This window comes from Sinocyclocheilus rhinocerous, unplaced genomic scaffold (assembly GCF_001515625.1).
Source record: "Sinocyclocheilus rhinocerous isolate Xijiao unplaced genomic scaffold, SAMN03320098_v1.1 scaffold629, whole genome shotgun sequence".
Lineage (NCBI taxonomy): Eukaryota > Metazoa > Chordata > Actinopteri > Cypriniformes > Cyprinidae > Sinocyclocheilus > Sinocyclocheilus rhinocerous.
In genome coordinates this window covers 622,506-636,355 of record NW_015652278.1, presented here as the reverse complement: position 1 = coordinate 636,355, position 13,850 = coordinate 622,506, and the positions used below count along the sequence as shown (strand labels likewise).

General features: G+C 37.8%; 1 protein-coding gene across 1 annotated transcript in view; it reads left to right on the top strand.

Moving 5' to 3' along the window:
- Positions 1-192: 192 nt before the first annotated feature.
- LOC107714317 (zinc finger protein ZFPM2-like) overlaps positions 193-13,850 on the top strand; it is a gene marked incomplete at its 5' end in the record, with an annotated part of 76,798 nt that continues 63,140 nt past the window's right edge. Inside the window, one exon of the mRNA XM_016520128.1 lies at positions 193-311. Coding sequence (XP_016375614.1) covers positions 193-311 — 119 coding nt within the window. The remainder of the gene's footprint in view (positions 312-13,850) is intronic.

The window sequence follows — 13,850 nt, the reverse complement described above, 5'->3', positions numbered from 1 at the left end:
TTGATATTACATTTTTTAATAGAATGTATTTATGCTTAATGCTTAGTCTCATCCCAAATAATAAAGGCATAAAATTTGGAGGAAAAATTTTAGCAATTTTGATGCTGTTGTTCACTCATCCTAAATATATTTACAGTCAGCTTGAAGCATTTATTGTGTGACACTGACTGACTGCCCTGTTCTGTCTCACAGGAGAGCTGGACCTGTTTAACAAAGATGGAGAACGACGGATTCACAGCCGCCAGCAGCTTCCTATAGGAACCACATGGGGGCCTTTCGAGGGGAAAATTGAGCTAAACACAGATGCTCAGGTACGTTATCTCAAGTTGAATGTTGAAGAGGGTTAAAGGTGAAGGATGCAATTTATGCTCTACTTAAAGACAATGACACCAAATTAAATTAAATAGTTTGTTAAAACAGAAAGTTCTGTCATTGGCTGAACCAATGGCATTGGTTTGGGTGGTTTTAGAAACTGGTTTGAAACTTTTTTGGAAACAGAATTGTTTTGCAAACCTGCTAGAGCAGAAATTACACACCTCACCTTTAACAGAGTCTCAGTGTTTGTTAATCAGTCCATGAAGCTGTCGGTTGTAAAGGGTGAAGCTTATTTTCCTTGAAGTCCATCATTTGCATATTAACATACGAGAAAGATTACTGAACATAAACGGATGTTAATTGTGTTACATATAGATCGTACCTGTGCACGCCGTTGTTGTTGTCTCCTCTCCCCTCAGACGCCGTGGTGCAATGGCGATCCTGCCATCGGTTTATCGGTGAATCCGATATTACAAAACCGATATCCGATTATTGTTTAATGCTTAAATATCGGGAAAAATATCGGGAAATCGATATATCGGTCGATCTCTAACCAACATTCTTCAAAATTCTACAATCTTTTGTGTTTCACAGAAGAAAGTCAAACAGGTTTGGAATGACATGAGTAAATGATGACAGAATTGTATTTTTGGGTTGACTATCCCTTTAAGTGAATGGAAACAGTTGGGAAAGAAACTGGATGTGTATCAATATATTTGATCCATCCGTTAGGTCTTAAAGTGATGGCAGTAGGGATGTAACGATTCACTCAACTCACGATTCGATTTGTTTCACGATTTTGATTTCACGTTTCGATTCGATTCACCATTTTTTTTTAACAAAATGGCATCTCAACCGATTTGAATCGTCACATATTTAAATCGATTTTCAACCGGCTTGCAGTTAATCGTTACATCCCTAGATGGCAGCCTAACCTATATATCGGATTTGGTTTTTAAAAAGCCTTTTTCCAAAAGGTACATCTGGAAAAAGGGGGGTCGTCTTATATTCGGGCCAATACGGTATATCCTTATCATGAAATCATTTTGTCAAATAAAATTTTGGTCGTATCGCTCACTTCTCGTCAACAGTTTTTTCTGTTATATAAATTCTCTGATATAACTTTGTTTAGCTTGCAGAAAATCGCGTAAACTCTAGTGTTTACATGCAAAATAAAGGTTCCAAAGGGGGTTTTCATAGAAATCCATTTTGGGTTCCCCAAAGAACGTTTGAGTGAACAATTCGTAAAAGATATAATATTGAATATTTTAATGATCTGAAAACCCTATTTACGCTATAAAGAACCTTCTGTGCGATAGAAAGTAGGGATGCACCGAAATTTCGGCCGCCGAAAATGGCTAAAAATATGAGCCAAAAATATATGCGTAGCAGTGTTCAGTGGTTCGCAGGTTTCACTCTCCCTCAAGCGCGGTGTGACGCGCTGCTCAATATCCCACTCTATAAATGAACGTTCCGCTCATGTACCGCTCATGCTCACCGGAGAAAACAAAGTCCGCTCAAATAACACTCCGACAGGAAATTTCTATGTAGTTTACTTGTTCCTGTTTGCAATAGCGCTACCCTCTCATTCACTGATCTGCTCCCCGCCCTGCTCCACTCACATGCTCTGATAATAATAGCTTTGTAGGACTATACATTATTTGGATAACTAGTCCAAAAAAAAAAGTTATATCTGATTCTGTTGCATTAAACGGAATAAAAATAATATATTGATATTTAATATTAATACGTCCAATTTTATTGTGTTACTTTCAATAAAAGTGTGGTTATTTTATTGGCTTGTGTTTTTTAAATTCAGTATCATTAAAAAATATTGAGTTAAATTAAAAAGTCTTACAAAATTACTTTATATTATTTAATAAAATAATTATTACAAAGCATTTTCCGTTTCGGTTTCGGTTTTCGCCCAGGTGCATCCATAATTTTGGTTTCGGTTTTTGGCCCAGAATTTTCATTTCAGTGCATCCCTAATAAAAAGGTTCCACATTGGATATTAATGGAACCATTGATGCCAATATTTTTTAAGAGTGTGCATATGAATGAAAGTGAATAGAAATGAAAGATCTAGTGCATCCATCCCTTGAATATGGTGAAGTAGGACAGGCGTTTGGGGGCATCCTGCATCTAGAACTGAGTGATGTCGCCCTCCTTGGGTGAGTGGGTGAGAAAGATCTTGGCATCTGCGGGGCAGAGATAGGGTCACATGATGAGGGCTTATCGGTGTGGAGGCCACATCAAACATCTGATGTACTGAAAAGTCAGTGGAGACCAGAGGGCTTCTGGGAGTTTGTTGATGCCACGCTCTGCCGTGTTTACTCATGAAACTCCTCAGATGCCCCAGTCTGGATGCCATCCATCTTCGTTCCATTCAAACGATTCACCCAAATGATTCACGACTCAGTGAGTTGTCTCTCTCTATGATTGCAGTTATTGATTTAACACTCTGGAGCGAATCTCCAAAAGCTGTTTGAACAGTGAATCATTCCTTGCGAGAAAGTGGACACTATTTTTATATCATATTTCCTACACCAGGTCAGAAATACAGTAATTGAGGAATTGAAATGATTGAAGATGTGAATAAAATTGCGAGACAGGCTGCTTTAACAGAGTCGTTCTTTGAAATGTGACGGAAGTGACTTGCAAATTGATAGAAGATATATTGTGGTGTCAGTGTACGATGGATGTTTGAACTGCTGTGTCTACAGAGTGCTTCCTCTCAGTGTCTGAGTGATAGTCTCCTGAGCTCTCTCCTCTCCTGCCGATCAATCAGGCCATTAGAGCTCAATTACCCAGCAGCCCCTGCGCAGGTGAGCGACGAGCCCGTCCACCCCCACCAAATTAACACAAATTAATAATGACACTCAGACATAAATGTCTGCCATCTGGGGGCCGGGCGGCCGGTGTGGGTCGAAGCTATTGAGTAGCAGGTGTCTTCATCACAGTAATTACTGGGCCTGGACTCAACCCTGACTGTGGCCTGTGGCTCAGCGCCTCTCTCGCTGCCCAGTGTCCATTTTAAGTGTTAATAATTGATTTGGAAACAACCTAATAATGAACTACAGATTTACGGGACCCCTTCCAAGATGGCAGTTAGTTAAGTATGGCTTTTAGTTCGGTGTTCATCTAATGAATGAGCATTTCCTTAATTAAAAAGCTTTGTTAAGAAGCAGTGGTTTTTTTTCTGTATTTCTGTCAGGTCTAAATTTACTGACAGCCTTGTTGATGGATGACTTTTATGATTTTGAGTGACTTCTGAGTAAATATCAGGGTTGTGCAAAATTCATCATTTAAGAATTTGTTCCCTTTAAATTAATGAATGAATTTGAAATTAACTGGACACATCCAACAAAAAGTTGAATTGAAATATTTAGAGTGAAATGACCGGAAGGGGAATTTACTGAATTAATATTCAAAGAAATCTAAGAAATTAAGTGTTCTTTTATTTATTTGCAGCTTGTATAATGTCTAATATATACACACATATATATGATTAGGTATTATACAAGATAAAAACAAAGTAAAAAAAATATTGTTTTTATTTTAAATATCTCTTTATTTGTGTGTAAGGCCTATTTAAAAATAAAAAAAACTTTCCTTTGTTGGTTAAAAATGATGCATACTGTATTGCAGTTAAATTAATTTATTTCTGTTTCAACTCATTTTAATTTTACAAATTGCTGCTAACTCAATTGAAATGAAATTGGAAATGCATTCTCAATTCATTTCTGAATGTTGCACAACCCTGGTAAATATTGCATGAAGAGTTTGTAGATTTCAGAAGTTTTGTCTCATTTGTCATCATCATTAAACTCTGTTTTGTAGATTGAGAAGAAAAAAAAAATTAGTCGACCATTAGTTAATATGTTCAGGGATGCCCATAGGAAAGAATATTCTTAAATAAAAGTCTCTTTATCTCATTGGTTTCTCTTCTCGAGACTAAATTAAGTGCAAATGCTCTTCAGGTGTTTCTCCTTTGAAAAAGACCCCAGTAATCTTGCATAGGCTTTCAGAAGAGATCTTAAACTGCTCAGATTCCAAGTCTGTTTTTATTCTTTCCAAGGAAATGTAGGAGAAACATCTGAAATAAAGACAACTCTGGAATCTCTTGAGTTATGAAAGAGCATCCTCTGAGCAATCTAGATTCCTCTGTGGAGGTTTCATGAGCCAGCACGAGCGATAAACCAGGAGTCAAACTCTTTTGGTGCATGTAGCTTGTGTTTGTATATGTGTAGTGTCCACAGCTGCAGAAATGACATGCTATTGTCTTCATTTGCACCCCTCAGAGGGTGAACCAGTGTCAGTTGGGCTCCTGGATTGTTTTTATGCTGTAATTCAGCATGAACCAGTGTATCGAATGAGCGGGAGGAATAATTCCAGCCATCATTCGGTTTTATCTCCTCCTCTTTGCTGTCCTCTTCCCTCTCCTATAGGTTTATTGTTCGTCCCAAACTTGAACAAGTGGCAGTGGATTTTTTTCATGCTGAAATTATATTTTTCTTCTTGTCATTACTTCATTAATCAAGAGCCGGGCCTTTGGAAAAATGTTTTGTTTTGGTGGCTGCAATCTATTTTGTGGGAGTGGGTGCGTGTGTTTGAAAGGGAGAGAGAGTGAATGTGTGTGTGTGTGTGTGTGTGTGTGTGTTGTTAATCTGTGCCTGTGGCAGGTTTCCCCTCCGAAACGCAGCGCTAAGCAGCGGTATCGCATGCCTATTGTTGTAGCCTCTGTCATAGCAAGGAGCGCCTGATGCAGGCCTGCACTGCTCTGATAAGAAAAGAGGATTCAACATGGCTGGAAAGACGAATCAGTGGGACTTGAGAGTGGAGCGCGCACATACGCACACAGACAAACATCATACTCGTGTTGGCACATGCATAGCCAATTATTTACACTTACATCTAATTATATATGCAAGTGAGGTTTATTTGCTCATAAGCGAGAGATCTCGCACACCTGTATATTTGGCACGTCGTGCTCATATAGATCTTATATATCTGAGGCTGTATTTATCAGAGAGAATATCTCACTTTTTGTAATGTCGCCCGCCGGTGAGCTTTAACAGGATTTTAATGCCTTGTTGGACACAAAAATAATTTTGGCAACCCAATTGTGACTTTATCTAATGAAATAATAGGCCTGAAGTTTAGGCGGGGAACCAATTTGCGATTGCATGCATCAATTACTTTGCTGGGCTTTAACAAGTCACTAGACCACTGACGTCTCGGACTGCTGAAATGAAAATGGCTCTGCTTTTAGTGTCTGGCTGAGGTTGAGTGGGAAAAGTGAAAGGGCATGTAAAATCAACATGCAACTACTTTATGAAGAAAATGTGTGTTTGTGTGTTCACAATGAAGTCTCTGTGGTGCCCTGTTCTCTATATTTGGCTCAATGTAAATCGATGGGGCTTTATTGTCCACCAGGCAAACAATCGTATGTTTGCTTGGAAAGGTAATAATAGTATAGGACAAACTAGAGACTGAAGTTTAATAATTAGGGTCAAGGGTTTGATGCTGTGACGTTCATGTGCACTCAGTTCCCAAATACAATCATTCCAACATGACTTGAAGGCAGCTTTAAAGAGAAATTCAAACATCACGCCCTTTAACATCAACATGAAATGATGTTCACGACCCATCATACTTCTGTAATGTGACATATTTCTAAATGAAACTATAGAGAAGGACATTTTATTCATCAGGAATTGATTGGATTGTGAAAATCGGTCTCTACTTGGCAGATGGTTGGAGGACAAGGGTTAAATAATTACATTTTGAAATAATTTTACAAAGATAAACTTTCTTATCTTTTGGAAGAAGTACAAGAAGACCGGATTTGTGTATTAGCAAAGTAAATAAGGCCAATTTTGACACTAAAATTTGTTTTTATTGAGTCGTTCATGAGTCATATTTATTTGAATAGATCTTGTTCATAAATATAAAGCTTGCTAACTAAGAATCAGCGTTTATAATACCCTGGCAAGGCTCGAAATTGCGACCATTTTGGTCGCATATGCTCCCGTGGTGAGTGCTCCTAAATTTTTGCTGGTGCTCCTAACTTTTTGAAGTTGGGAGCACCAGTGCTACCAAGTAAAAAAGTTAATTTCGAGCCCTGCCTGGAATAAAGACACAGGAGGTCCAGCATTCGTATCTTCAGCAGCTTTACCAAGTATGTGCTCTGCTGCTGCGTTTCAAGGTACTAGAATCCAACATAAAGTGCATTCCTATATTCAAATCACCATGCTCATAATGACAGATGAATGAAACGAGTCAAATCTGCAGTCCAAGGTGATGTGTTCTTTGTGTCGTCTTCAATAGCTGTGTGCGTTTTTAAATGACTATGGGTCAAGTTGAAAACCCAATAAATTAATAGATTAGTAAATGTTTTTCATGTGCAAGTGAAATAGGAAATAAACAAAAAAAATGATTTGTTTTGTGTGAGAGCGTGCCTAAATACAGCCAATCAGATACAAATCTGCCATATAGGCTTTGACTGAGCTATTGCTTTTGTACTTTTCAGTGATGATAGCCTAAAAAGCTTGGAATAAACTCAATCAGGATGGTTCTTTGAAGAATGTTTGCTTCACTAATTATTATATGCCAGATATTTTATCTAGATGGAACTGAAGCTCCTTTGCTAGATGAGGATGTTGAGTTCTGTTCTTTGCTGTGAATTCAGGATGAACATGCTTTTTATGATGTAAAGTTATATGAAATTTTTGTAATCAATGTAGTGATATAGATTTTTTATTTTTTTTTATTTAGTAAGTTGTATTGAAATGTTTGGTCAAGTATCATCTGAGTGTGATGAAATTTAACTAAGCAGATGTACTTGACTACTATCATAATGTTGAATCACAAAATTCTACAGAAAGCTTCACAAATAGTCATTCATAAAGTTTTACACGTCTCTCACCATGTAAATGTTAATTTATCAGATATGTTGGCTAATTTGATAGCACTTTTAGCTGTAATAATGCTTTCATTGGTGTAATCTGAAGTAGTCAGCCATATTAAATAATATTTTTGACTTAAAACCTTATAAATTAGGTGAAATATACTTTTAGCTTAACTAACGAAAGATTTTTGCTGTTAGTATCTGAATTTGTTATGCATAATTCTGCAAAGATTGATCAGATATTTTGGCTAAATAGATCATGTTTGATGTAATCTAATGTAGTCCAACTACATGACTTAAGGCTATAATTTAGCGTATTTTTTTATCTGAACAAAACATTTTTATATATGCATATCTGAATTATTTTCCCCATTATTCTACTATATTGCCCCACAATCAGCACAGAAAATGTGATGGAAAAAGCACAGATTTCATTTGGTTCGACCGCATATGGAAGTTTTTACATTTATTTATGTTCTGTTAGTAGAAACATATTTACTGACTGTAGTAAAATTAAATTAAGCTGATAAAATGTACTCATAGACATTGTGTTGAATTACAAAATTGTACAGAAATCTCCACAGATCTGCATATAATGATGATCTTCATTATCATAATATTAAATCATAAAACTTTGATGAAACAGTGTATATCAAAGAAATTTTATGCATTATTCCACAAATTTTCCCACAAATACAGAAAAGAATATGTGATTGAAAATATGTCAAAATTCTACAGAAATTGACAGATCTCCACAGATTTAGATGATCATCAGTCATTAAGGTTGTAGCAGGGTTCCCACGACCATGGAAAAACTGGAATTGTCTGGAAAATTTATAATTGGGGAAATAATAAATTATTATGAAAATTTCTGTGTTGAATATGAGTCATTACATATAAGATATTTTGCTTTTTTGTGAGTGCAGTTGTATTGTCTATATACATATTTTTATTCAGTAATTATGAACGACTAGAAAATGTATGGAAATATCAAATCCATTGGTCAAAAGGTGTTGGAACCCTGTTCTAGACTCTAAGAGAGCCATGTTTGAATCCTCTCAACGCCCATTTTTCGTCTGATCTCACCCTTCTAATGAAACTATTGTAATACACAGTGGGACTAGTGCTGCCTGAGGGGGATACAGGGTACCGGAGGTCATGACCTCGCGGCGTGATCTACAAGTGAACCTGACATTTCCCCCTTCTCCTCTTCATCACTGCATGTCCCAAACAGGCAAACAGATATGGGGGGAAAGCGATAAGCGGCTGCCGCTTTGTGACTGAAGTGATGGCTACATAGTTTAGCACAATCAGGGCGAAGACACCGTTAAACACCACGTCACAATTCATGGTGTCAAGTTTGTGAATGATACATCCACATAGACGTCATTTGACAAGGGCTCTTTCCTTTTAGTCGGTGTGCAACAAACTGGATACTTTATTTTATTTGAGCGTAAGAGCCAGGAGCTGCATTTTGAAGATTTTAAAGGCTATATTAAAATAAAGTAGGCCACAAGATTTTTCAAGAAGAAAGCAACACAACGGTGGTTGTGAAAACAGGCTAGCATTAGGCTCTTGAACTATTTATTTGTGATTTTTATGATTATTACATTTAATGCTTAATTTATCAAGCAGTGGTGTATTTTTACATATTGCTACTTTTGCATGAAATCTCCATGGTGGAATCACTGTGATGCACATACTATATTACTGCGGAGGAAATAAGGGCAAGGTAGATAACTTTGCACGTTTGGTTGTTCATTTTCCCTTAATGAGTCAAAAGAGCCACTGACAACTAAGCACCGGTGAGATGTTTGGTGGTCCTCAAGAGCAAAAGTGACCTCAAATCAGTACTGAGACTGGCTGAGACTCTAGAGACACACGCTCTCAATGCATTAGGGGACACATTAGCCAGCATGAAACCGTCAGGGAGAACGTGTGAGGTAATTTCATCCATCTGGACGTACAGAAAGAGCAGGAGCTGCCCTGTAATTGCACCAAAGCTAACGCTATGTTAAAAGTCTTAATGAATGTACTTTATTAGTTTTCTGAAAAGAGCAGGGATAATGAAGTGATGCTAAATTATAATAATTAAAAAAAAAAACATTTGAGCGTAAAGTGCCAGTGAAGCTCAAGGTTAAAGTTTTTTGACATAATCTTTTATTATTACTATATTATATATGTATATGTAATATATTTATGTATATATATGTGTGTGTGTGTGTGTGTCTGATTAAGTCCCTACCCACCAATTCTGCAGTAAATTTGAACAAAAGGACTGTCATTGGACTGTCCATTGCAGATTTAAGTTAAATTTATGTGATTAAAGACTCAGAATATGGACATGCATTTGATAATGCGATAAGAATAATATAATAATAAAATGTTCTTTACACACACTGAAAAAATTCAACATTCAATGCATATATATATATATATACACATTTTTTATTAACAAAGACTAAATAAACAAAGATCAAAATGAGTTTGAGTTTATTTGTAAAAAAAATATAAAAAAAATAAAATACTATAAAGTATGTCTCACAACATTTTTTCCCAAAATATTACACACCACATTAGAATGATTTAAATAATTTTATGTTTTGAAAATGGTATAACTGTTTTTAAAAAATGAAATCAACATGAATACAAATGTTATATTTCTGGAAACTTGGCATTTTTGTTTTCAGACTAGATATTTATACATTTCTCCCTTTGATCATCTGTTACTCTTGGTCAATGGTGGTTTGATGCTGGTGCAGGCGCTGATGAGCATGAAAGCTGGTTAAGCTAGTTAAGAAGCCTGTTGTTGACACCATGATAGTCTTTTCAGCAAAGCTGAGTGTGGTTTAGTGGTTAAGACTCAGGTAAGGTAACTGAAAGATTGTTGGTTTGATCCCCGCTAGCAGCAAACAGTAACTGTAATAGTTTCAAATGCAACTTATAGTGCTTCCATATGAACTGACGTCAATGGTTTTGCTTTGGGAAGTTTTTTTGTCTCTAAAGAAGTAGAAACTAACACCCCGCCTAAAGCGCCCCGAAGTTTGATATTTTGCATAACCTCAATCAAATCTGAATTAGCAAGAAACAACATAAGTTTGTCCACAGTGTTGTCTCCCTTGGTTTGCGCCACGTCTTGCCAAAGGTGTTGGAATACGCCACGGCAGAATCCACGGCGAACACTGAGGGGGAAAATCTAGCACAAGGGAGAAGAGTTTGAGCGATGCCAGCTGCTTTGCCATCTGTCACTGTCAAGACTCCACTTGTGGGACACTGAAACAACTTCCTTGAAAAGTAGCCGAGATAATCCACAATAGTTTTCACTTGCAATCTCGATTCCCCTGTTGGAATTCAACATTCCACCGTGTGAAGCGGAGATGGTTAATTGGTGGTGAAATCCAGGAGATGTTGGCCGTCCTTTCACGTACATGCGCATATTTTGAAGTGTGCGACGAGCCAGTCTTGGCATTCGATTATGAAATTGCCTTTCAAGTGAATAAACGTGTGATATATTGTCTAGTTTTGAGCTTGGACCCAAGTTAGGCTCGCTTTTAGCAAATGAGTTGTGTTATATCAGCAGTTCACCAGTCCCACTTCTGTTTTTGAGTTCTCATACGTTAAACTAAATGCCTAAAGTCTCCGGTTCTACTTGCCCTAACTGGCGCTTGATTCCTCACAGGGAAGAGGCCACAGCCGAGGTTTTCGTCTCCTCTTGTCTTTTGTCACACAAACGCTCATCAAACCAGTCCAGATGGAGGAGCAGCATTAAATGAAAGTATTCAGTGTGAAAATCGCAGATTTTTTTGCAGCGGTCATCTGGTGCGCTATCACAGAAGCCTTTTGTGAGATAGAAACGCTTGATAGAGGCTGCAGAAGTCTGGACAGCGTCTGGCCGTCTGGCCCGGTGGTCTAGCACATTAGGCAAGGGTGTACGAGCCTGTCAAAACAGGAAAATTAGACCATGGGGGTCGTCAGTAAACTAATTGGGTAACAAAGAGCATACGCAGCCCTGCAAACCCTCGCTTTAACGGTCGGCGAGCGGAGATAAGAGAGTTCACGTCTAATGCGTTCCGAGGGGGGGTACACTCTTATTTATTTACCTATGACTCAATATCGAGAATAATTTTACGAAGATCCCATCTCTAAAGCGCAAATCACGTTGCGGTTTAATGCTGCCCTGGAAGATTATGCAAATGGTTGCTACCTCATGCTGAACGCTTTCTTCGTCCACATTCACTCTGGTTGTTTCTAGTTTTCAGAGGTTGTATCACATCTGATCACGTAGCTTTCATTCCTTGCATCTAATGATGAGAGGAATCTGTTCAATGCAATGACGTTTCGTGCGATTGGTAGCCTGGCAGATGCCACCTGCCTCTCTGCGCCTCCAGGTATGCTGATATCTGTACAGGTGTACGGGACGTACAGAGAACCCCTTGTTGTTGGCCCAGTGGCTAGCTCTTGCTGTAGGAGTCGACTGCAAGTTGCATGCAAAGATCAAAGAAGCCAGCAATTGGATTCAAAGTGGAAATTTAAATTGAAATAGGGGGATCTATGGGGAAGGCACGCCATTTCACGAGCCGAATCTGAGCACAAGAGCAGGGCATGTTCCTCTGCCTCCTAGACATTATTACAATGCAAAGCAAACATTATGAATTCAGCGTCGCCATGTCCCCTGAACATAATATGCATGCGAGTTATGCGCAAAGTGCATTCAACTTCACACGAGTCAGGCAATTGAACACTCTACCTTTGTTTGCTTTCAAGTCTGCCTGAATTTGTTCAGGTTGTGTTGTGTGGCTGTTTTTATTAATTGTAATTGTAGGCTAATTTGTGCATGCCCAATATTGTTGCATCTACTCAATGGTAATTGCTATCCATTTAAGATACTAGCAGACTTTAAAGAGATAGTTGATACTACATTATTTATTCACATGATGTGATATACCGTTTTTATTTGGTTTTAATGTGTTATATATTGTTTTTTTAATATTGTTTTTTATTTTTTTCTAATATTTTTTATGGATGTTTTTTATATATTTTATATATACGTTATTTTATTTTATTTTTGCAGATTTTTCTTTTTCTTTTCCACAGTTCATAGTGATTGCGGCTGTCAAAAAATAAACACTAGAAAGTACCATCAAAGTAGTTCATACTCATTGTGCTATTCTGAAAGTTATACAATGGCTTTGTGTGAGGAGTTTTCATTTACTAAAAATCTTCCCTCAAAATATTCTGCATTTTGCATCAGTTGTCAATGGTGTTTAAACCTGCCATGATGCCTTGACACTCTTTTCTTCAGTGATTTCAGTGATTTTCAGTGATAAATGACTTAAATTTTTGTGTTTTCCTCATGCAAATCTATTGTTTAGCTTTGTGAGATTATATAGTGCACAAATCAAATGAACAATTTTATAGCTCTTTTACGTTGCACGCAAAAACCAGCTGGCATACAGAGGGTGAATAAATGATGACAGCATGCTCATTTGTGGGCAAACTATCACTTTAAGTGCTTTTTTTTTTTTAATTGTGCCATTATAAATCTGGCCCATAACAGTATATCGCCGGGTCCATGTGCTAATGAAGTCCCCAGTAGCCCTCTGACTGTACCGTTCAGCCCTGGAGGAGAGAGACAGCGACAGGAAGAGCTCCTGTCCTGGAGGCTAAGTGCTCATTAAACCAGATGGCATTAGAGCTGAAACCCTTTCTGTGCCTTATGCCTCAAAACACGTAGACATGACAATATAAGTTCAATGTAAGGTCCTGGCTAGCATCTCCTCCTCATTTTGTAATTCATCAACCAATCAGATGAACCAACCAGATGTTCAATATCAGGAAATGCGACGTGTCAAAGAAAATGCTAAATGACAGTGGCACATTTATACAAAACACGCTGTACAGCATGTCCTGTTTATTCGCTATTGTTCATAATCGCGATTAAAAGCCATTTGAATCTGTGTTGGCTGTTGTTTGGGGGGTAAATAGGACACATTTCTGTTTTCAGAAAAGATTGCGATTAAATCAGCACCAAGTCTACAACTATGTTTTAAAGCAAGGTGATTTTGAATAAATATGCATGGTTCCTATAGCAACGGTGAACAGTGCAAAACGATAGGCCCGAGCGAACCTCAATGGGTGTTCCTTAAAAGATTGGTAGAGCCGGAGTGATGCTCAATTTAATCGATTTCAAACGAAAAAGTCAATTTAACAAAGTTGAAAAGAGAAAGCCGCAGAGAGGCGAGGAGGAGGAGGGGGGCTGAAAGCATTCTTTTGCACTCAAGCAGTAAACTAACTACGGCACGCAGGCTGAGATTTCTTCCCCATTATCTCCCACCTCACATTTGCTCTTAGGCAAGCAGTTTAAAAGCCAAGCGATTGAGCCAGTGATCCAATTTGAAATGCAGAAATGATTAGAGCAGCTTGCCTCATTTCATATCGAAATTCTCTGATTTATGACAGGGCAGGCGCCAAGATCTATCTCCAAAGGGAATTAGCGTGGAATTTCTCTTTCTGCATATTTCTGTTATTTAGCCTCCCAATAGCAGATGCTCACTCGAAGAAAAAAAAAGAAGCAAAGACGGCACCAAGGAGGAGGTATCTTTTCATTTTAGGTGATGAAACC